We start from the raw sequence: 26,254 nt of genomic DNA on the forward strand, positions 1-26,254 counted from the left end.
AGTTCGTGCTCATAACCTTGCCATTGAAAGAGGAAGATATTTAAAAGTGCCAAGAGATCAAAAAATTTGTGAAATCTGTAAAAACCGGTGGCGAAATTGAAAATGAACAGCACATGCTGCTACACTGCAGAGGTTACTCCAGTATTAGAGAGACTTTTGTATTTTGTAAAAATGTTCAAAATTACAGGAAAAAATCATAACCCCATTGTGCGATAAGAATAAAATAAATCTTATACTTAATAATACGTACATCTTATACGGCACTAAAATTATCTTCCCAGTCTTTCGTAACAAATTGTTTAAATGCTAGAAGTAATCTATTGCAATAGATGTTCATTATACCTGTAATCATTTATTCACATATATATATATATATCCAGATGGAATCAATAGAAAGAAATAATTAAATTTACAGTCTAGTGTTAATATTATTATATTCAGGATTTTGGATTAAAATCAATCGACCAAAACTTACCTGTATTATTAGTGATCTATGTTTACACCTTATACATTATATCTCATTATTGTTAAAACTTTTGTCACCGAAGAAGGCCATTTGTTGAGCCGAAATATTTGCAATTATTGTATAATTTATATCATCTGTTCAGTTTTTCCATCTTTGTGCAATGATATTCAACACTTTTTAGTGTTTTGTTTTCCATCTATTTATCGGTATTGTTACACAATCTTTCAGACAATTGTTTGTATTTTACTACCATGTTTTGCAAATTGTTTATCCATTCGGTCGGCATTACCATTTATTGTAAATGCGTTTATGCCAATAAAATATTGTCTTGTCTTGTTTTGTCTCTCAATTCAAAATTCTAGATTTTTTAAATTATGATTTAAGTACATTTCTTAACGCTGAACCTGTCAGTTAAATGAACAAAAAGACACTGACAGCGACAGTCTTAGCGGAGCCTTCGATACTCATTGAAGGTCGTGGTGATATTACCTTGCTAAATTTTATCTATCGGTTTTTAACAGTAATTTGATATCGGGGCAATGCTTTAGGTTTTTGCAACACCTGTGGAAAGAATCCGAATGATAACAACTTCCGTTCTTAAAAAAATGTAGAAATTCATTTTCATTGCCAAATTTAACGGGATATGGCTGCAACTAGACTTGCAAACGGATCTGTAGGGTCTCCTCCTAGATTAGGGGTACGGTTTTACTTTTATAATAATCAAAGATTATGGAAATTTGATCTATGTGTATGTCAAAGTGTACATGAGGAAGAGGAAGGGCTCTGGTAGGGGTTCTGCCTCTGGCTCTGACTCTTTCCTTTCCTTAGCCATCCCAACACGAATTCCAGCCACTTCGGTACCAAGTTAAGAATCTGCAGCTGGTAAACTTGCCACCTAAATATTTTTTAAAAGGGTCCTTTTGGAATATTTCAAAATGACTCCAATGTAGGGGAGGGCACACTTTAGCAATATATTAAAACATGGGGTAACATGTAAATGTATGACCGAATAACACTTATACCTAATGCTTAATACTACAAAACACAGATCAAGTATGTAATTTGGGGTGTCACTTTTACCGTTCTAGAGACATGCCCCTTTTAAGTCCTTTAAAAACGTAAAACTTGTTAATTTTTTTGTTTCCATTCTCCAACTTACACAAGTTTGAGTTTGCCTCAACCAAATGTTATGCAACTTATAGACAATGCTTATTACATTTGTACCACAAAACACAGATCAAGTATGAATTTTTATGGTGTTACTGTTACCATTCTAGAATTATGACCCTTTACTTATGGAAAAATTGCTAACTGATGACTTGCCTGCTTGTCAGCTTTTCTGTTTTATGTTTTTCAGAGTCATGCTTTGAGCTGGACTGATGACTTGCCTGTTTGTCAGCTTTTCTGTTGTATGTTTTTCAGAGTCATGCATTGAGCTGAACTGATGACTTGCCTGTTTGTCAAATGTTTCTGTTTTATATTTTTCAGAGTCATGCATTGAGCTGGACTGATGACTTGCCTGTTTGTCAGCTTTCTGGGGTTGGATTCTCAACAAATCAACTCTACAGAGAAGACGGGTTTAGACAAGAAGAACATGAATTTGAAGACAGGAGTTTTCATTTTAGGTATAATTCAATTGATTTTACTTACCTAGTACAATGTAGTACAAATGTATAGCTTTAATTTGTCAAGGGTATAACTTAGATAAGTAATGAGAGAAAAATAACATACAAAGAAATTTTGTCCTTTTTGGTTATTATCTTGAATACTTTTATAGACAGAGATAAACTGTAAACACCAATAATGTTCAGCAAAGTAAAATCTACAAATAAGTCAACATAACCAAAATGATCAGTTGACCCCTTAAGGAGTTATTGCCCTTTATAGTCATTTTTTACCAATTTTTCATAAATTGTAATCTTTTACAAAAACCTTCTCTGAAACTACTAGGCCAAATGTAACTTAACTTGGCCACAATCATCATTAAGGTATCTAGTTTTAAAAATGTGTTGCATGACCCAGCCAACCAACCAAGATGGCCACCATGGCTAAAAATAGAACATAGGGGTAAAATGTAGATTTTGGCTTATATCTCTGAAACCAAAAAACATTTAAAGCAAATCAGACTGGTTAAAATTGTCCATTAGGTTAAGATCTATCTGCCTTGAATTTTTCAGACAAATCGGACAAAATGTGTTGGGTTGATGCCCCCAAGTTAGTACATTTTTGTAATTTGAAGGAAATTTTGCAGATTTTGGTTATTATCTTGAATATTATTATAGATAGAGATAAACTGTTAACAGCAATAATGTTCAGCAAAATAAGATCTACAAATAAGACAACATGACCAAAATTGTCAATAGACCCCTTAAGGAGTTATTGCCCTTTATAGTCAATTTTTAACAATTTTCATAAATTTTTGTAAATTTTTAGAAAATATTTTCAACTGTAATTACTGTGCCAATTTCTTTATAGATGGAGATAATTGTAGCAACAAGAATGTTCAGTAAAGAAAGATCTACAAACACATCACCATCACTAAAACACAATTTTGTCATGAATTTATCTGTGTCCATTGTTTAATATGCACATAGACCAAGGTGAGCGACACAGGCTCTTGAGAGCCTCTAGTTTATGTACACTGTCAGATGTACATGTACTTTGTTTTTGTTAAATTGTATACAAGTTCTATTTATCTTATTATCGTCTCTGTATACTAAACTTTTATTTCATTAGATACATGTAGATACAGAAAAAAAGTATCCCTGTAATAACTAAATGGTGTTATTACAGCTTCACCTACATCACTTCAAAGCCTTTGTCATTTGATGAGATACATGGTATTTAATTCCAATTTCCAATGATATACCAGATACTTTATGATATTCATTGGGAATTCCAATTTCCAATGATATACCAGATACTTTATGATATTCATTGGGAATTCCAATTTCCAATGATATACCAGATACTTTATCATGTTTATGATATTCATAGGGAATTCCAATTTCCAATGATATACCAGATACTTTATGATATTCATTGGGAGAACACAGATTTAACAATAAATAAACATATATTATGGATATGATTACCATTTATGAGTTAATAAAAACACTCTTAATGAGTCTGAATTGCTTTACACTCTGTCATGCCTGTATAGCTTGCTGTTTGGTGTGAGTCAAGATTCTGTTTTGAAGGCCCTAATTTGACCTATCATTGTTTACTTATTACAGACATTGTGACTTGGATGGAGAGTTTTCTCATTGGAACTGAAACCACATCTTCTTATTTCTACATACATGAACTGTATAGCTGGTCATTTTCATGGGGTATAAATTTTCGCTTATTTTCGCAGATAGAACAAATTCGCCAAAATAAATCCCGCCAAATCAAAAGTGTACATGCAGAGGTATTGATTAAAAGTTTTAACCCCGCAGCAATTTTTATGTATGTGCCTGCGAAAATCTACCAATTACAGTATATTTTGGTTGATTCATTGTTGAGACAAAAAGATATATATTTTTTTTATCTTTAAGCATAATATTGATATATATTATATTATATTTAATTTTCTACTATTGATATAGATTACTAGATACAGAAAGCTTTTTATATGGAGTTTTTGATGGACATGATGGTAGTCGAGTGGCCAACTTTGCTGCACAGAGAATGCCAGCTGAACTTCTTCTTGGACAACTGAACAACAACAATACTGATGAAGAAATTAAAGAAATACTTTATCAGGTAATAAATACAATATAATTATCAATGGATCTTTTAAATGCATTAATGTTTGTTGGTACTACCTAGACGATATTCAAAGTTACTGCTGTATATGTTGTTTGTAATCGTTGATCTCACTATCAGTCCTAGATCATTTTAAAAATTTAACATGTTTTTTTTTACCTGTGCCACATGTAAATCACAAATTGTCTCCCTTATACAGGTGAGTTTTAGCTATTTTCTATATTCTTCTGGGACTTAAATTGTCATTTTGTCGCCAAGATTATGGCCTGATAGGTAGCAATTTAATTAAAGGTTGAAGTTTAGATAAAAGAACATTTTTTTGCTGTTTTTTTCATAATGATACTCAGATGTAAATATGATAATGGGGTCTACTAGTATTTAAGTTGGATATGCATTTCATAAGTATACATGTCTTGAACAAGTTATTCATTTCATAAGGATAAGTTTCTTAAACAGGTAATGCATTTCATAAGTATACATGTCTTGAACATGTAATTCATTTCATAAGGATAAGTTTCTTCAACAGGTAATTCATTTCAAGTTTTTGCTATTATATGTAAGCACTAAACATTAAGTTATGAGTTTTGTTTTGATTTCAGGCCTTTATTGCTGTTGAAAAGAGTTTCTTTGAATCCATTGACCATATTTTTGCTGAAAAGACCACAATACAGTTACAACTACCAGAGGTAAAAATCCTTCTATGGGTAAAAATATTTCAGTAAGGGTATTTGGACTATTCCACGAAATATGTTTGACACCACAATAACCATGATAACATTTCTGTTACAAATGAAAATATGAATTATGGGTGGTGGAACATAAAAAAATCTTGTATGTTTATTTGATGAAGGTAAAATTATTAAATAGAATATGTAAATTGTTTCGGGATATTGGAAATCCCTTCTGATCCAACCACATATGACATACATTTTAATAGAGCCGTCCTGAAAATGATGTTTTGTTATAAAAGACTATGTAATTCTTGAAATAGCTCTACAAAAATTGATGGCGGCTTGCATGAAGAATGGTTTACAGAGTTTTGGTTTAAATTAAAGTAATAAAGGATGTAAAATTTAAAGCAATCAACATGTATTTAAAAGAGGAAAAAGAAAAATTTACTTTGTTCATGAAATTTGCAAGCTGGGTGCTTTTTTCTGTTATCTACTTATCTTGATAATTTTATTTTCATTACAGGGTATCAGTCACTATGAAGCCTGTAAACAGTATCCAGACACCATGAAACAGCTTGACAACTTAGAAAAAGAAATATCAGGGGGGACAACTGCTACAGTCTCACTTATCTATAAAAATAAATTATTTGTGGCCAATGTAGGTGGGTATTCAGTGAAGTCTTAGAGATTTTATATTCTTATGGCAGATGCATCTTTATGTAACTTTTATTTCCTCGTGGGCTTAAAGTAAACTTGAAATCTACAAGATGTCTTTCTTTTAAACAATTGAGAGTTTTGAGCCACTAGATTAAATCGTGTAAATTGTTGTAATTCACAAATGTTCATTTACTACAATATAATCCCAAAAATTAAACAACAGCTTCCCGCAAATACTCTGCTTTTATGATCTATTATCAAAACTAAATTTTTTAAGCATTTATCATTTTTAAAGATTAATTATTTATGGCACACTTTTAAAAAAAACCTGTACATATTTTTTTAGCTCACCTGGCCCACAGGGCCAAGTGAGCTTTTCCCATCACTTTGCGTCTGGCGTCGTTAACTTTTACAAAAATCTTCTCCTCTGAAACTACTGGGCCAAATTAAACCAAACTTGGCCACAATCATCATTGGGGTATCTAGTTTTAAAAATGTGTCCAGTGACCCGGCCAACCAACCAAGATGTCCGCCATGGCTAAAAATAGAACATAGGGGTAAAATGCAGTTTTTGGCTTATAACTCAAAAACCAAATTAAAGCATTTAGAGCAAATATGACACGAGGTAAAATTGTTTATCAGGTCAAGATCTTCGGCCCTGAAATTTTCAGATGAATTGAACAACCCGTTATTGGGTTGCTGCCCCTAAATTGGCAATTTTAAGGAAATTTTACTGTTTTTGGTTATTATCTTGAATATTATTATAGATAAAGATAAACTGTTTACAGCAATAATGTTCAGCAAAGTTAGATTTACAAATAAGTCAACATGACCCAAATGGTCAGTTGACCCCTTTAGGAGTTATTGCCCTTTATAGTCAATTTTTAACAATTTTTCGTAAATCTAAGTAATCTTTTACAAAAATCTTCTCCTCTGAAACTACTGGGCCAAATTAATCCAAACTTGACCACAATCATCTTTGGGGTATCTAGTTTAAAAAATGGGTCCGGTGACCAGGCCATCCAACCAAGATGGCCGCCATGGCTAAAAATAGAACATAGGGGTAAAATGCAGTTTTTGGCTTATAACTCAAAAACCAAATTAAAGCATTTAGAGCAAATATGACACGAGGTAAAATTGTTTATCAGGTCAAGATCTTCGGCCCTGAAATTTTCAGATGAATTGAACAACCCGTTATTGGGTTGCTGCCCCTAAATTGGTAATTTTAAGGAAATTTTACTGTTTTTGGTTATTATCTTGAATATTATTATAGATAAAGATAAACTGTTTACAGCAATTATGTTCAGCAAAGTTAGATTTACAAATAAGTCAACATGACCCAAATGACTCCTCTGAAACTACTGGGCCAAATTAATCCAAACTTGACCACAATCATCTTTGGGGTATCTAGTTTAAAAAATGGGTCCGGTGACCAGGCCATCCAACCAAGATGGCCGCCATGGCTAAAAATAGAACATAGGGGTAAAATGCAGTTTTTGGCTTATAACTCAAAAACCAAAGCATTTAGAGCAAATCTGACTGCGTAAAATTGTTTATCAGGTCAAAATCTATCTGCCCTGAAATTTTCAGATGAATCAGACAACCCGTTGTTGGGTTGCTGCCCCTAAATTGGTAATTTTAAGGAAATTTTACTGTTTTGGGTTATTATCTTGAATATTATTATAGATAGAGATAAACTTTAAACGTCAATAATGTACAGCAAAGTAAGATTCACAAATAAGTCAACATGACCAAAGTGGTCAATTGACCCCCTAAGGAGTTATTGTCCTTTATAGTCAATTTTTAACAATTTTTATAAAATTTGTAAATTTTTACTAACATTTTCCACTGAAACTACTGGGCCAAGTTCATTATAGATAGAGATAACTGTAAGCAGCAAGAATGTTCAGTAAAGTAAGACGTACAAACACATCACCATCACCAAAACACAATTTTGTCATGAATCCATCTGCTTCCTTTGTTTAATATTCACATAGATCAAGGTGAGTGACACAGGCTCTTTAGAGCCTCTAGTTTTTCTTGTGGTAAATAAAAAGATTTGGTATTCAAGGTTATCATGTATTTATTTGTTTCTATTACTTTTTGTAATTGGAGAACATTTTACTATTTTGATGTATTTTTGTGGATCATCATTACATTCATTCAAAGTAATTTAACTAAAAGTCTGTAGTATTCCACAATCTTCAAGAAAGAAAGGAATATGGCCGGGTATAAATGAATTCAAAGTATCAACAGAATTTGACAGACATTTTTCAAATTCTATTGCAGGTGATACAAGGGCCTTGCTATGCATCACTGACCAAGAGGGCATGCTTCGAGTCATGCAGTTGTCAGTGGACCATTCGTTAGTCAATGAGGAGGAATGTAACAGGATGGCATTGTTAGGTCTAGACATGGAGAAATTGAAACAACATAGACTGATAGGAAGTTCTGACAGTACGAGATGTCTAGGAGATTATCATGTGAAAGGAGGATATAAAGATATTGATCTATTGCTGTATGTATGCTTGGTTCTGGACTTTATTTATTACAAAAGTTACTTCCCTTTAAATAGTTTTATAAACATTTTCATTTGAGAAGTAAAATAACAAAAATACTGAATTGCAAGATTCAAAATGGAAAGTTGCTTATCAAATGGCAAAATCAAAAGCTAAAGCACATCAAATGTGGCAGAACAATAAACTTTAAGTTAACAAAATTTTAAGTAAATGTACCTGGTACACAAAGATTATGAATTCCAAAAACTGCAATTGTCTTTTGGGCCTATTTTGATTTTAAAACTACTCTGGATTAATCATTTTTATGGATTGAATAAATCTGCTGATTTAATAATAAATCATCAATATTCTGAAGTTGCTTTTCAATTATTTTTCAGGGATGCAAGCAGGGAACCAGTGATTGCTGATCCCTATGTTCATGGAGGTATACCTTTGGACAAGTCCTCCAGTTTCCTGATTATCATGTCAGATGGATTATATCAAGCCTTACAAGATGCCATCCAGTGTGATCGTGTCAATGTTGAAGTGGCTCGCATGGTGGCAGCAGAGTTTTCAATTCAGGGCACATTGCACGGTGTGGCACAAGCTGTCGTTGACAAGGTTGTGAGAATGCATCATGATGCATATATGACTGGCACCCCAGAAATAAAGAGTTTGTGTAAGAAACGAGGGGACATAACTCTACTGGTTCGAAATTTTAATTATCCATTGGCAAATGCAATTAATTCACCAAACCGAACTGGACCTTATAATCCGTTATCTCCACCCACTCCAGCAAGAATCCCGAGTCATTTACCTCTGACTCCATCTATAAGTATAGAACTGTCGGATCACAGCAGTTCCCAATCCCCAGCTGGAACTCCTACTCCTACAAAACAGAGATCACCACCTAGGGACATCATGCTAACCACAACAAGTACACTAGCATCAACCTTACCTGACTCCACTTTAAATACCAGTAATGGAGGTACCAGTACAGAATCATCAACACAAAGTAGTGGAGATACCAGGTTTCCGAGTCGATTTTACCAATGCGCAAAACTAGAACTTGATGAAGACGGTAAAATTGAACCATATGTTGATTTTTCAGACTTTTATAAAGCAATTGCAGAATTAACAGAAGCACAGAGAGAGACGTTGAATGCAGAGACCAATCCAAAATCTGGATATGAGACAATTACCGAGGAATCTGAGACCTCACTAACGTCTGGACCAGAAAATTGAAATTTATAATTTTGTGATGTTATTCTGTTTTCTTGACAGATTTTATATATGATGTAGCTCTGTGTTTGTATCTAAGGTTGTTTGTTGGATAAAGTTTGAAAGCAAATCATGAAGACAACTTAAGTAAGATTTGTTTTCACTTGAGTCACAATTGACTTAATACTAGTAGCTGATGCTTAACTTAAAATTGAACTTACAGTTGCAAGAATATAAAGAAATGTATGCAAGTTTTAGATAGTAATGTAATTTTTATGCAATTTTAGTACTTTCATAAAACATCATGGCAATCTGTTGTATTTGATTACAAAACTTAGAGCCCCAAGTGATCAATCAATTTACTTAGACAAGTTTATGACAAACAGAGTGCATTTTGTCTGATTATTTGAAATTACTGTTTTTGAAACTTTGTAATATATACTTATGCAAGGTTTTTGGGTAATGATTGCATTGATAGTTAAAAAAATCAGATATTCAGATTTTGTCACCACTTTTTATGTACACAAAACATAGAACATAAATACCTTCAGGAATTACAGTAGTTAAAGGAAAATATATGATGAGGCCACATTTTGGTCTTCATCTTTCACAATATTGACTCTGGAAAATGAAACAGTTGATTGTTCCATGTACTATGAGATCAATCTACTGCTTATCAACATGACTATATATATATTTAAGTTATTGTGCAATACACACAGTTTAAAACATTGATTATTAATGTAATAATTTTTTTTTAGATGGAAGCTTAGTTAACAGGTTTTATCTGTGCAAACTAGGATAATTTCATTTTTAATTTAGAACAATACTGGTCCCTATTGTAATACTCTGTAATTAAGTTTTTTATGGATATTTTATTAATCAGATTTTGAATCAGTACATAAATATTCAGGGTTAATTAAGCATTTTGAAAAAGAATTTTTGCAAGAATATGAACATGATGGAATTTTCTAAATAAATAGTGAACATTTTTAGTTACCATAATTTTTCAATGAATTTCAATTACATTTAAAGTTTAAAACAATTGTGCTGCTTTTTGAATGTTCATTGAACATAAAGTTTGTAATTTGTATAAAACTAAAATGAATGCAACTAATTATATCAGAAAGTTTTGGATAAATCACATTATTTATGTTTACATGATCATTGCTTTGTTATTTATAATTTTTATCACTGACTTTGAGAAAGTGATTGAAAATGATTGTGATATATTCAAAAAGAACAATAAAATGGTAAAGAGCTGGTGCATTAAAAATTAAATTTTAAAAAGCTTTTGTTGTTAACTTGTTTTGTGTATTTATAAAACCCATTTCATCTATCAATATTATATTGATAAGAAGATAATGTGTTGGTTAAATGTTTATTGAAAATTTCTTATTGCTGAGCATTCATTAAAACAGGGATATTGTTTCTGTGACTTCTTGAATCACAGACAGTAAGGTCTATACACATGTACAGGGACTGAAATGACATGCAAATGTAAAATGATTCAAATAAGAAAACTAATTTCCTGATTTATGTACAAAATAAGATCATTATTAATGAATAAAAAAAAAATACACTAAACAGCAACTAAGAAAAAACAATGAATAACAGGCACATACAAAATGTGACGGGTTAAACTAGTTTGAAGGCATGCAAACCTTCATATTACATGTGACAATGGTGTAATAGTACAACATAAAAGCATACTATAAAAATCAGTTGAAAAGGGCTAAACCCGTTTGTATATTTGAGATATTGTTCTTAGATTTGTCCTAAACATGTATGAATTATTAAGCAGCCTTCTAAAGTACACTTTTGCTAGTCCATTCAGAATTACTGAAATATGATCTTCAAAAAACATACCATAGAGCATGATAAGCTCTCAATTGTCTCATTCTACCATTTGTTTAAAGAATTAGGTAAGGAATTTAACAAGAACAATATCTACTATTTGTAAAGATCCGCCAGCATTTCATATAAATTTTGTTTTAGGATAAACTGTTGACACAGAGATATCAAGCACATTTTATAACAATGTTATTTCGATAGGAAGTAAAATGCAAATGTTGAAATATTAATGGCATTGCTTGACTAGAAACTATGCAAAACATTTCAAGTCAATAAATCATGACCGAAGGTACTGGGTCTAATAATCTCCATGGAAATGAGATATGAGTATGCTAAAACAATTGCAGACTATGTACTTTTGACTTTTCATATAGTGTCCACTTTATAAAATGACCGCAAATTTGAAACTAGTTCTCAACAATATCAGATGAGAAATACAATTGAACATTAAAGAATTAAGGTTATATTCGACACGATCATTAAGTTTCAGCTGTAAATTGACTTGCAAGCTATTATTATTACCACATGCCCTTTAAAATTGTTTCGACCATGCATTTTTAAAGTCATAGCTATGCCTATCGAAATGTGGGCAACATTCAATGGTGTTAAGGGTACATATAACAAAATTCATCTTTAGTGTAGTCTAAACATATGCCAACAGTTCCGAAAATCATTTATATATATATATATGGCTGTATAAATAATTTTGAGTCTTAATTCAATAACAATCAAAATCAATGTCGAGTAAACAAAGACTCACAAAACCAAGGGACATTTACATCAACAGTTATAAATAATAAATAAGAAACAACACGAACTCCACTAAAAACCGGGAGTGAAATCAGTAAATCAGAAGGATTTCATATATTCGTTTGAAGGATAGATAGAGTTGTTTGTCTTGCAGCTGTGTGTGTGGTAGTGTTTCTTTTGCTGAAAGAAAGTTGATATAACACTCAACAGAGAATACAGAATTCATTACTTTATTGGATAAAAAATTTCAGTTTCAATCTAACCAAAAATACATTCGTTTCCAACCTTTATGATTTGTTTCAATGCATCTACTGAAAGAAGATCGGAGAAACTCAGAACTTTACGCAATGCTGAAATGTTAGATGTATAGACTTTACAGAATCCACAATCCAGATAACATTTGACATGTGTGTCAAAGGCGTACGTCTTCAATTGATTACATTTCTGTCCTGTCCCCAGAGATTCTTCATATTTTCCTATCAGAGCTTTTGTTAAACAAGGCCTCACACAGTTGATCCATTTTTTTCCAGCTGTGGTAAAACTCGAGTAAAAACTTTTGAATCTGTTACAGTACTTGTAGCCATATCCAATAAGATAACCAGATTTACCACACTGTCTTTGCTGTTCAAAACATTGGTAAAATTGACAATCGCCTCTGTTTGCTTTAGCGACACATTTGGGATCAACCGATGCTGAAATAACGAATGCATTAACTTCTTTATTATTTTAAAAAGAAATGCGTACGTCAGTGTGTATATATTAAATATGTTGAAGTAGAATAGATAAAAACCGATGATACCTTAATTAGTTTATTTTTTTCTTCTACGTTACGTTTGTTATCATGTTAACAATCTGCTAATAGTGAATTGGTATTTGAATCAAACAATTTTAACAAATTATTAAAAAACTGTCATGTTTGTAATCTAAAAAATAAAAGTCACATGGAAAACGATCAAATGAAAGAACAATCAATGTTGTGTCTTCTGTCTGTTTGTCTTTTTATTTTTAGCCATGGCGTTGTCAGTTTATTTTCTATCTATGAGTTTGACTCTCCCACTGGTATCTTTCGTCCCTCTTTTACAAGATACTGGTTACTGTTTACATTGATTTTGCTTCTTGTAAAGGTCCATTTTCAGTCTATATTCTTTCGATGAGACCAATTGGATTTAGATTGTCTTTACAGACAACAAAAGATTCATGAATACTAAGAATGAAAATTACTATTGAAATAAAAAGATCTAGCATGATTGGCAATGATACAACAGTTTCTCTCCGCCAAAGTTCAAATGACGTAGTAGGTGTCAACTACAGGTCATCGAATGACTTTCAACAATGACTAAAACTAATACTTTATGTATGATCATGTATAGGCAAATCAATACGACACCAATTAAATTTGTGAACAGTTTCTAAAATGAAACTGCTCACGTGTTGTTTTTCCCAGTAGGATCAACTTGTTACTTAAAGAAAGTAATGATCGTGGTTCGACTTCGAAGCAATCAAATGTTATATGGGGCCTCGCGGGTCTAAATAAAAAAAATTAATATAGAATTTCTCTATATTTTTCTATAAATGAACTTTATCTCGGGAAGAAAAATTAAATAAAAAAATGGGGTCACCGTTCATTTACGCTCACAATCTGCCTGCGAAAGAAGCAAACATTTTTGCAAAAACTAATTTTTTTTGTTGAACTAATAGGAGAAAAAGAGGTTATATCGAAATAAAAAAAGAACTAAATTACAGAAATCGCTATCTTACAATATTTTAGTTTAAGTACAGCTTATTTGAAAATAATAATAAAAATATAGGTCACCGATGATTTAAAACAGATATTTCAATTTTATTGCCAAAAATGGTATTTTGCACCAAAGGGGGGTAATTTGGAGCTTTTTCAGTGAAACATACATTTAAAAAGTCATCTGATGCCAAAACGAATTGAATTGTTTGAATGATTTGTGTACCATATGATAAAGTAACAACTGATAAAGTAATAAATAAAATTTGTAATGAAAAAAAAATGTTAAATATTTTTTCTGAAATTTTTATACCCTCGAGCCTCCTTAACCGGGATGGCGAGGTCTAAAATGTTAAATTACACAAATACCAAACTCCATAAAAGCGCTAAACTGATAGTCACCTAAGCAAATGCCAAAATCAATAGCTTAAAGAAGTAAAACGAAGAATGGGTACAGAACCCCAAGACTAATTGAAAAGTTGAAAGTCCATAAAACTGACAATCAACCGTAGTTGACCAACGGAACAAGTATTAAACACCACTGTCATATTCTTGACTTGGTTTGGTAATTTTCAGAAGGGAATTATGGATTAACCCTGGTTATTTAGCTAGTGAAACCTCCCATTTGTATCGCCATGGGTTAAAGTTCAGTTATATCGACACAATTGCGGGAGTAACCCAAACAGACATAATAAGTGAATGTGACAATAATTGGGATGAGAAGTCGTAAACATGTAAAACTATGTAAACATATATATATAAAAACTCATCACAGATACCAGGATTAAATTTTGTATTTACGCCGACGCGAGTATCGTCTACAACAGATTCATAAGTGATGATCCACCCGGCCACGTCTACTTGTATTTTTGTCCATCTGATGAGTTAAATCTTTTTCAACTGATTTTTATAGTTCGTTCTTATGTTGTACTGTTATACCACTGTCCCAGGTTAGGGGGAGGGTTGGGATCCCGCTAAAATGTTTAACCCCGCCACATTATTTATGTATGTGCCTGTCCCAAGTCAGGAGCCTGTAATTCAGTGGTTGTCGTTTGTTTATGTGTTACATATTTGTTTTTCGTTAATTTTTTTTACATTAATAAGGCCGTTAGTTTTCTCGTTTGAATTGTTTTACATTGTCTTATCAGGGCCTATTATAACTGACTATGCGGTATGGGCTTTGCTCATTGTTGAAGGCCGTACGGTGACCTATAGTTGTTAGTGTCTGTGTCATTTTGGTCTTTTGTGGATAGTTGTCTCATTGGCAATCATACCACATCTTCTTTTTTTTTTTATATAAAAGGCCAAATAATGTACGAAGTTGAAAAGCATTGAGAACCAAAATTCCAAATAAACAGACAGAGTCAATAATGACGACTTCAGTATATGTATACTAATGAAATTTATCTTGTTGAACTTACTTTAAATAAAGCTAATACTAACAATGACCACTGCCCTTTCCTCGATCTTGATATCTATATCATAAACGGGAAGCTTAATACAAAAATTTATGATAAAAGAGATGATTTTTTCATTTCCTATCGTTAAGTATCCATTTTTAGATGGTGACGTTCCCTCGTCACCATCTTATGGTGTTTATATATCTCAACTTGTACGATTCGCTCGTGTATGTAACAACGTATTAGATTTTAGCGAGAGAAATTTGTGTATTACTGAAAAATTATTACACCAGGGTTTTCGATAAAAACATTTACTAAATTTTATCATCGGTACAAGGAAATAATTCGTAAATATAACTCAACATGCAGACAGACTTATTAAGAAGGGATATAGTTACGATACTGTTGTCAGGTCATTAAAGATTGCATATTTTGGCTTTAATATTGATTCACTTATAGGGTCTTTGCATCGGAAATAAACACATTTATTTAAAAAAAAAACAGTTATTGGCATGACACGGGTTATGTTCTTCTCATATATTTCATGATGGTATGATACTTAACCCCTAACGGGAGGGATTGTGCCTGATATTCATATGATGAAGACATACTCTTTCAATCAGTTTAATTGAGGTCTGGAGCTGGCATGTCAGTTAACTGCTAGTAGTCTGTTGTTATTTATGTATTATTATCATTTTATTTATTTTCTTTTGTTACATCTTCTGACATCGGACTCTTAATTTTAATGAGCGTATTGTTATGTGTTACTTTTCTACATTGGCTAGAGGTATAGGGGGAGGGTTGAGATCTCATAAACATGTTTAACTCCGCCGCAATTTTGCACCTGTCCCAACATTGCCCAAGTCAGGAGCCTCTGGCCTTTGTTAGTCTTGTATGATTTTTTATTTTAGTTTCTTGTGTATAATTCGGAGTTTAGTATGGCTTCCATTATCACGGTACTAGTTTACATATTTTTAAAGGGCCAGCTTAAGGACACCTACGGGTGCGGGAGTTCCTCGCTACATTGAAAACCCATTGGTGACCTTCGGCTGTTGTCTTCTCTATTGTCGGGTTGTTGTCGCTTTGACACATTCCCCATTTCCTTTCTCAATTTTATAGACAACATAAGTGACCAAATTCAAAGAAACACAAATAAATCTAGCAAAGCTGCGAACAAAATGTGTATTGAAGACACGTATTGTATTAAATCCTGGTGGACTAATATTTGCGCATTTTACAATAACATGCTTTTCTCTGTTTAAGACGTCATTTAAATCAATCTGTTGGATGCGTACCGATTGATAATTATATAATTAAGTTGTGATCTGTTCTGAACTAGTTGCCAGTAAATGTGATATCTGTAATGTGTGTTGTTTCGCTCTGTCACTTTGTTATTTGATTTTTGTGCTTCGCACGATTTGATTATTCAACCCGTTCCTTTTGATTTTTAAAAAGTGTTCTTATTTTGTCATTATGTATCACTGTCTCAGGTACCTGTACTTCATTGATACTTTATTTTTTGCTGTATATCATTAATACCTATGTAATCATAAATCAGGCTGTTTTTTTCTTGTTTTATTTTTTCACATTTTGTCATATCACAACCTTTACTTGTATAGCTTCTTTTACGGTATTGAGTTTGCTCATTGCTAAAGACCATACGATGGTCCATGGTTTTGATAGTTGCATGTATATTTCCATCTCCTTTTGGTATGTGGTGAAATTTTGTCTAATTGTTTTTATAAATTTTTGTAAATACATAAAACAAAATTTACCTGTAGTAAATGTGTTTAGAGTAACTACAAGAATAAACACTGACTTCCACAGAGTAAGATCCATGTTCCTATAACTAGATTTGTATGCAGTGCAAATTTCATGCAATTTGAGTAAAATAATCCTCCGAAGAATCCAAATTGTTCATTTATATAGGTTCTTACTAACCAATGACACACTTGCACTTATTTTCATCACTTAAAAAAGAAAATGTCAAATTTTAAATTATGTTACAAAAACAAATTTGCATGAGACTACAATACTTCATCTAAATAAAATGTGTATTTTTTTACGTTTTTTCATGTTATTGTTCATGTTGTTTTCATTTTATCCATGTTTATGTGAATGTCATCACAACATCAAAAGAGGTTAACTAGCTAGGATGCATGACCAGGATTTGTTAAATTGTACAATAATGTTTACATACTTTTACAGGTATTCCCATAGTCTAAGGTGATTTCCCTTTAGGAATATTTTTGTCAACTACGTTTTCAAATTGTCCCAGCTTTCTAGTCATTAAAGGGGCACTAGCTGTCAAATTCTTGGTCACCGATTTGCACGGTGGGTATGGTTGTCCTGCGAGAGAACGTACTGTGCTGGTGATTCGGTCCTGACGGGTGCTGGTGATCAATGAAAAAATGTAAACAAAGACGAAAATGATGATTTTTGACGTTTTCACTCATAAAAAATGGTAGAAAACAGTTGAGATTTTTCAATTTCGTTTCTTATGGGTTCATATATAAACCATAACAAAAATGACCCTGTAAACTGTTTCAGAAAGCGTAACACAAAAATGCTCATTTTCAGAAAATCTCGAACTGAAAAAATAAAACAAAAATGCTCATAGAGTCCGCTTTCTATACCGCAATCTACACGACAAAACAATTTTGTGAAAAAACATTGCAATTTATTAAAATTTTGCATTTTCTCAATTTATTCATGTCCTGATACTGTGCTGGTGGGTCCTGTCATTGTGCTGGTGGGTCCTGATACGGTGCTGGTGATTTTGGATAAGAAGTTGGTCATATTTGAAACAAATGTTACAAAATCAATAAAATTAGCCAGATAATTGTTGCCAACAGGATCTATGACTCCTATTTTAGCTCTTGTGCATCCATTTGGCTGTTTAATATGTGTTTTCAAATGATCTGAACTTGTATAACATAATAACATAAAAGGGCAACATCTTTCGTCCAATATCAGATAACAATATATAGTATCTAAAATAAGTTAAAAATTCCACAATACTATATAATTCATTTTATGTGTCAATTTGTTCGAAAAAAGTCGAAAAGAAGAGATTTTTTTAATGTCATGATTATATGTCGCTTTCTAGATCTATGCTTAGCATTTATTTCAGATGACATGGACTCCTCACCCTGATGACCCTGCTGCCTTTCATAACTTTAACCGTATACATATATTAATAGATAAACAAAAGGCTGCATGCAACACGTATTTTTGTATTTAAAATGATTCGTTGTAACGAGAATATTTGTGGTGAATGGAAACTGTGAGGGTCAAAATCTTAAATTGCTTATAAATGTTGCTGGAACCAGTTTCGTTATCTGATCTGAATTTTCTGAAATGTGCAAGGTAGATAGACATTTTGATTTTTTTACTCGGTAATGAACCATTGTGTTGATCCCATGCTAAACATAACAAAAATCTCTGTACAAAGGTCTGTGAATTTTCTACAAAAATAGTGATTTTGTTTTCACTAAATTCTCTTTTTCTACTAAATACAATAATGAACAATAATAAATAATAATGCTTTGCAAGAAGTTTCCCCTTGATATATGTACAAAATTATATCTCTATTATTCATTTTCTGTGCTGTTTTGATACTATTGCAGTTTGCACATTTCGGAATTGACAGGCCACAGGAGGGGTCATAAACCGTACACGAAAAGATAAAATATTGATATAAGTACTTAATTTGCATCTTTGAACCACCACCCCGGCTTGCTTTTTTAGGAGCCTGGTGTGTCTAAAAATGGTCGATTACAGACAGCCGAGTACGCATTTTACTTTCCAGGCGTGTTATTGTTGATTGTGAAAGTCCTGAAAACGGATAGATGGAAACAAAAATGTTTGATATATCTGACTTTAGATTCATTTTTTTTTTAATATAAATTAAGGCTACATTTTAATATAATAATTCTATGAATTCACAATATAAAAAAAAAGCAGAAAAAAATGAATGAAGTGAAATATCTTAGTAAGGAGTAATTACTACAGATATGGTGTGTTTGACACACAAAACTTAAAAGCTTAGTGATATTACCAATATTAAAATATAAGTGTATTTTAGTTGGGTATTTTTTCCATTTACTCATTTTCAATTATAATCAAGGCACATTTTATTTTTATTCATGAAAAATATTTATATATAGAAAAGAAAAGAAAGAATTCTTTATCAAAAATATTTATTTTGAAATGAAAAAAGCTAAGAAATCTTAATTTTATTAGTGTTCTCTAGGTTATCTCGTCTTTATTCTCTGACATATTCTAGCCTGCCCTTTCATAAAATAGTGATTTTTTTTAGTGTTCTATCGAATTTTCGAAAAAAAATACATGATAACCGTTTAGACAAAAAAAAATTGTTGGAAAAATCTTACAGTAAGTGATTCTAAATAGCTAAAGATACATTTTTCTTTTACAATACAACTTTTAAATCTTACGGGAAACTATTCCAAGCTTTCACTGTAACCTCGCTCTAACTTATCCCCATCCCCCCCCAAAAAAACAACAAAAAAACAACACCAAACAAACAAACCCGCAATACTATTGTCATTCTTATAGTCAGCACTCAATTGTTCACAAACAAATGTGTTTTAAGCTGCTAAAGACATGATTCAAACGCTCAGAAAGTCCTTTAATTGTTCTATATTTTTGCTCTCCATTTTTATGCAAAACCTTTTACATTTTTTATTTTATGGGTTATTGTTGAAGGTCGTACGATGGCGTATGGTTGTTAACACATACTTCCTTTGGTTTCTTATGGAAATTTGTCCATTTACAACAAATATACCACATCATCTACTATATATAAGTATTGTATAAATTACAACGTATTTTGGTGATCTTGCAAAATGATCGTAATCCCGAAAATCGTAAACATATTTTCTTATCTTAAAAGGGGACAAGAAGGGTTCCATTAATAGGCCAATAGATAAGATTACAGTTTATAGTTTAAAAAATAAATTAAAAAATAGGGGTATTTTTTTCTCTCATAATAACAGTTATCATATTCACAACAATGTCAATTTCAAGAAAGCAGACAACAGCTAATAAGTCAATAACAGTACAGCATCAATGATCTTGAATATATGCCACTTTTAACTAAAATATAAAAGCACAGAACCAGGACATAGGAGCACAGAACCAGGACCGTTTTTCTTATCACCAGCACAGCGTCAGGACAATTCCGTTTAACGAACTTGCAAAACTTTTGCAATATAATATTGTTGTAATATACTTTGCATGGTACTTATGACACATCAGAGAAAAATTAAGCAACAAAACAGTCGTTTTATTGCTGTTTTGATACAATGTAAACAAACCCACCAGCACAGAATCAGGACCCACCAGCACCCGTCAGGACCAAATCACCAGCACAGTACGTTCTCTCGCAGGACAACCATACCCACCGTGATTTGACTCAAATTCTCATATTTTATTTATAACAATGTAAAACATTTATCCAAACTATCAAAAGTGTGAAATAAACAGTTTACAGAAATTAGGGTCAATAATATGTAGATTCGTTTTGTGTGCATTTTAGTCTATACTCCATCTAATTAAATATAGAGTTGACCTCAGATGACCATATAAGCGATGTAAACATAAATATACTAATGATTAGGTATAAATAGATTAAGCCAACACGTGCAGTTGGATTTTTATAGGTATGTTTAATTTTATTTAATATATTAAAAATATATGTTTCTCATCGTTTTTACATGTAGAAGAAAGATTTTTTGTGGATCGAATCAGTCATCAAATGATTTACCTTTGTTTCTCTGTCAATGTTGACAATCCTTTCCTTTAAATAAACAGTACACGTACAAAGTATGCATTGTCCATCTCTTGTTAAGGTGTTAAATTGAAGTTCACATGAATACGGATTTAATGAGGTCGACTTATTCACTTGCAAGTGTATACTTCATTATCAATATTATTTAGCTTAATTTGACAAAATTGAACCATTTTGGCTGCAAAAAGCAGGGTTGGCAAAGTATTACCCGCCCGGGAAAACCCAGGCGGGAATTCCCGGGTTTTCCCGGGCTGGGCAATACTCCCTGAAATGGGTAATACAGGGTAATACTGGGCAATAAGACTTTTAAAGCTTATTTTAACACAAAATAGTAAAGTCTTTTTGTAGTTCCATAGTATTATAGCTAAATATATACATTTTATACAGATAACCATTGAGAGTCATGTTTCTAGAAGATTGAAAATTCAATTTCATTCTTTTCTCCACTACTTATATGTAGGCAGAATACAAAATTTGAATATTTTAGGATTATTAATACCTTGTTAATTTCAACTATCCAAACTTTAAAAGAAAATGCATTTTATAGTAGTGTTTATGTGAATTATAAATTTAAATGTCTATGCAATCATATTGCTAAATAAACACCCTACAGGGTCAAGTCATTAACCCTTATAGAAATGAAAAGGCTGAATATTGTTATATAAACATATCAATGTCCAAATCTGAATAATTACTTATTAATTAGTGATGTACATATAAATTATGCAAAAGTAATTTTCTTACATTTTCTTGTTAATTCTTAATGTAAGATATATACATTTGAAAAATGAATTCTTTGTATGTATGTTAACATTTTGACCAATCTAGACGAGAGGGTGATTTAATAGACTTTCAGAAGAGAATTATTGATAAAGGCCTTTTCCATTAATATTTGTGTAATGTGTGCCTACATGTTTACTTGTCTCATAGTTGCAAGAATAGTACTTTTTCAAATGTATTATCACTCTAAAACAAGTAAACTAATTTATAAATCAAAATGTGTTTATAAATATCTTAAATGTATTGCAATTGAGTTTGATCACTGAATCCTCTTTAAAATTCAGGCTAGTATTTTATATTACCCAGTATTGTCCAGTATTGCCCATTAAAACCCAGTAAAACCCGGGTTTTCCCAGTATTTCCCACTGGGCTGGGCAATACTCATAAAACCCGGGTTTTTGCCAACCCTGGCAAAAAGCGAATTATTATTTCACTATTTCACTTTATTGATTGAACAGAAACAAATCATACTTTAAATTTTTATACATCTCGTAGCTAGTGCCCCTTTAATGTGAAGTTGTTTTTACTTTATTAATTTCATATATCGGTGATGCTCTCAACTAAAATGTTCGAAATATTCCCTATAATTGCAATAAGAAATAAAGTTCATGTGTGAAATATATCGCAATAATAATAAGGAGAAGTGTTATAATGAATCAACTATCAACCAGACTACAGAAACCGTAAAACGAGGATTTCAACGTTTGCAGGTCTCAACTATATTGACCTCATTCATATCGTATAATATGTCGTTTTTTTTTGTGTCTCGAATTATGACTTTCAAATAGCGGGTTACTTTATATAGTACGCTACAAAAGCACTTTACATGACACAAAATGAAAAAAATCAAAAGAGAAAAACTAAAAAGAGATAGAACCGACTGTTAAATAATAAGAAAGACAAGACAAATACCAGGCTTGGAACTGCGCCGCGGTGCATGTAATTGATTCAGGTCACAAAACAGATGCACAACCGATAAATCCCTTTCATTAAAGACAAAAAAAAGTTTGACAAACATGTTCGTTGTACAATGATCTTTGAAAAATTTCAAACTATCAATGATTTGCAATGTTGTTACGATCTTTGAAAAGACAGTGTTCAACAAAAGAGGTTGACGTTCTGGTGTAGTGAGACCATTTTGAGCATGCATTTTGATTTTTGGTTAAGTATTTTTAGACCTTGCAATCGTTAGTAGATATATTGTAAATGAAAACACTTGACAACTAGACTGTGCAGGTGTTTTGGTTGTTTGCCTTTTCAAACTTATTGTCTGGACAGGTTTTATACAACAACAGGTTATGTCTGTAACAAATCAGGTTGTCTGTACGATGCATTGTTTGCTGCTAATGGAAATTATATGAACATATAAAAAAGAAGATGTGGTATGCTTGTCAATGAGTCACCTCTCCATAAGAGACTAAATGACACAGAAATTAACAACTATAGGTCATCTTACGCCCTTCAACAAAACCCATACCACATAGTCAGCAATACAAGACCCCAAAATGACAATAAAATAATTCAAACGATAAAACTAACGAATTTATGTACGTCTATCTTCTCGAGGTTTCAGTTTTTAGTACTGTTTTGCACAGCTTTTTATAAAATACCTTTACTTTCAATCCGTGTACACCAAACTATCCCCATCCCCCAAATAAATTTAAAAAAAAGCACTGGAATATAATTCTGAGCTAAAAGCTACAACTTTCATATCTTTAGTCATAAAGTTATAACAATCGACGTAAATGCCTTAACATACGAATGGATGTTTTATATATATGTTAGCGGCAATAAGTGAAATTAGGCATTAAGCTTAAATCCTAGGCAATAAGCTAACGCCTAGGCATTAAGCTTATTACCGGAAATTTGGTGATGATTATTCATCCTATTGCCGAACATGATTTTAGGCAATAAGTGAAATCTGGAATTTATGTGTTTTTAGTGATTTTTCTTGAAATAAAGTCTTTTCTTAATTATTTTCCTAATATGTTTATCTGACAAATCTTCAAATTTTATTACTTTTCTTATTTAAAACAGAATTAACTCATATTTTTTGTGGAAGTACAAAAAATAAAAAAGATTTAAAAAGTGTTTGTATCCCATTAAAAAGGGGAGATTCTACATAATCCTAATAATAACTATTTGAAAATATTTACACTTCACTGGTCAAGCTAGTTTGAACTAGTCAAAAGTAGACAAAATTAAGATATGATTTTTTGCTCATATCATTTTATTGGATAAGTAAATTTTCTTTGTTAAAATATTTGTTAAATACCCTAAACTATCTTGTCTTTTTCTTTTCTTTATCTGAATTATTCGCATTAAGTGACACCATGCCTATTGAAGAAAAATTTCTTGAATCTTTGATGTCTAAATATTTGATGAGTTTTAATATAAAACATATTTTATCTGTGATTTTTTTCCCCCAGTAGATGACAGTTTAAACTTCAGTTCTCGTAATGTTTTTATGTAACAAATGTATAATTTTTATTTAATTAAATAAATGTCTATTATTTGCTCGCATTTATATTTAAGCCATTAAGCTTAATGCCTGGACACATTTTTCAGGATATAAGCTTAAATCCTAGGATTTAAGACTAATGCCTAACATCATTTAGGCATTAGACTTAATGCCTAGGCGTTAGCTTATTGCCTAGGATTTAAGCTTAATGCCTAATTTCACTTATTGCCGCTAACATATATAAAAGTCTATAAAAAGGACCAACCAGCAAATTTGATGAATATGGAAATAAACTGGCTTATAATGCCTATACAACCATTTTGTAATATTATTTTTATCTGTGTTATATTTGTTTTGTTAGTTCTTTTTGGCTTCGAATATTTATTCTTAATAAAGGCAACAGTAGTATACCGCTGCTTAAAAGTCATAAATAGATTGAGAGAAAACAAATACAGGTTAAAAACTAAAACCGATGGAAACATCAACTAAAAGAGGAAAACAACGAAACATCAGAAATACAGAAGTGCAACAAAAACAAGCGGCAATGCAACACACACATAAACGAACTATAAGAGGAACAACTGCTATTTTCCTGACTGGGTACAGGACATTTTAAGCAAACACGATTGGTTGGTCCTGGTTTTGTGGCAAGCCAATTTACGCGCTTTTATAACAATGTTTAATTAACCTCTAAAATGATAACATTACATGATAGGAATACAGTACAAATACATGCAATAACATTCAGGACAGAGAAATACAAAAAAAACAACACAATACAATAGTACATTTCGACATGCTAACCACAGAATAACAACAAACACGCCCGTACGAAAAACATGACACGTACTCCAGCTGGACAGTAGCCGTACTGAGAACCGTACTTATAATAATCATTTGGACTTTTCTTTGAATGTCTTTAAATGGATAACCCGGCTGGACTTTCAGCGAAATTAGCCGTAAACCGGCTCGAAATATTTAAATTAGCAGGAGTCCGGTTCAGAAAGTCCAGCTGAACTTTCATAAAAGTACGTCTGAAAAAATCCAGCCGGCATTTCTGGCAAAAATATGGCCTCTATAAAGTTCAGCTGGACTTTAAAAAGTCCGGCTGAACTTTAAGAAGTCCAGCTGAACTCATAAAAGTTCAGCTGGACTTTAAAAAGTTCTGTTTGACCTTTAAAGATGACCTCAGTAGGGGTTGATCCACAAAAAATGAGGGGGGGGGGTCCACCCCTGCAGAACCCCTCCCTCTCGATTACTGCTGCTTAGTTTTTCTTCAGATGGTGGATTCTTCTGATTTGATATGCATCCCTTGTTACAATCTGAAAAAAAAACAACAGATGGCATTATATGCATATACTGCTTATTTCTTTTTCTTTTTTCTACTGTCTTACTATCAAAATGGATAAAAAAATCAAGAAACAGGGAATTGAGAAGCTAAATGCTTACTCCTAAAAATGTGAGGTTATATTAAATTATCATGATTTATACATATTAAGACTAAATAAATTTAAAGTGAATAAAATAAAAGTAAAGCTTTGAAAATCACTCAAACTGAAATAATTTAATATTTAATGTAGTTTTTTTAATTCTTTTTACTCTTCAAAAATAAAAATTAAGCTATTTTTAATGTTGTAATCATTTCATCAATATGTTGAAGAAAAAGAGCATATCAGATTGTACTTACCAGAATATGCAATCCAAAAAACATGCAAACAGCAATCTTCCTAAATTGAAATTAATGCCAGTCAGAAGGATCCATCTTCTCTAATAAAATGTGAAAAGAACTACTTCCAAACATTTGCTTTAATCCAATGTAAATTTCTCATTTTGTTTAAGAAAGAAGACACATCTTCCTGTTTATTCCAAATTCAAATTTTGTTGTATTGCAATACATGAGGTTGTTTGAGGAGCTGTGAAAATTTTTCTTCTTATGACTTCTTGCAAATTATGTCTTAATTTTGAATATGTGATATATTAAAAAAAAGAAAATCAATTATTAATTTGTTCAATTATGAAATGTTTAATAAAAGTGATAGTTATTGCAGATATATGTATTTAGAAATGTGTTATCCTTCAAATGGCCTCATGATCAACCTCTGTGTAGATGCTACTTCCTGTGACCTGTCCAGACTGAGGTTAATTGAAAACAGATGGCACTCTCTACAAGACTACTGCTATTAAATCACTGTTATGGCT

General features: G+C 31.8%; 1 protein-coding gene and 1 long non-coding RNA gene across 2 annotated transcripts; one reads left to right on the forward strand and one right to left on the reverse strand.

Annotated features, from left to right (window-relative positions):
- The first annotated feature begins 1,012 nt into the window (after positions 1 to 1,012).
- Positions 1,013 to 10,553, forward strand: LOC139489061 (TGF-beta-activated kinase 1 and MAP3K7-binding protein 1-like). Its single transcript, XM_071275174.1, has 7 exons — positions 1,013 to 1,163; positions 1,955 to 2,091; positions 4,057 to 4,213; positions 4,816 to 4,902; positions 5,411 to 5,549; positions 7,834 to 8,062; positions 8,441 to 10,553. The coding sequence occupies exons 1-7, from the start codon at positions 1,110 to 1,112 to the stop codon at positions 9,285 to 9,287; spliced, it is 1,650 nt and encodes a 549-aa protein (XP_071131275.1). The 5' UTR covers positions 1,013 to 1,109; the 3' UTR covers positions 9,288 to 10,553.
- A 1,528-nt stretch (positions 10,554 to 12,081) lies between these two features.
- LOC139489062 (uncharacterized) lies at positions 12,082 to 17,090 on the reverse strand. The gene is made up of 2 exons (XR_011656140.1): positions 16,778 to 17,090; positions 12,082 to 12,559 (listed from the first exon to the last, which is right to left on the reverse strand). It is a non-coding gene; the product is annotated as an uncharacterized lncRNA (long non-coding RNA).
- Positions 17,091 to 26,254: the final 9,164 nt, after the last annotated feature.

Source organism: Mytilus edulis, chromosome 9 (genome assembly GCF_963676685.1).
Source record: "Mytilus edulis chromosome 9, xbMytEdul2.2, whole genome shotgun sequence".
In the NCBI taxonomy this organism is placed as follows: domain Eukaryota; kingdom Metazoa; phylum Mollusca; class Bivalvia; order Mytilida; family Mytilidae; genus Mytilus; species Mytilus edulis.

Excerpts from the sequence above, each read along its gene's own strand:
- LOC139489061 (XM_071275174.1), top strand. The coding sequence starts at position 1,110 with ATGGCTGCAACTAGACTTGCAAACGGATCTGTAGGGTCTCCTCCTAGA. Across the intron at positions 2,092-4,056 it reads GACAGGAGTTTTCATTTTAG|ATTACTAGATACAGAAAGCT; the intron begins GTATAATTCAAT and ends CTATTGATATAG. Across the intron at positions 8,063-8,440 it reads AAAGATATTGATCTATTGCT|GGATGCAAGCAGGGAACCAG; the intron begins GTATGTATGCTT and ends ATTATTTTTCAG.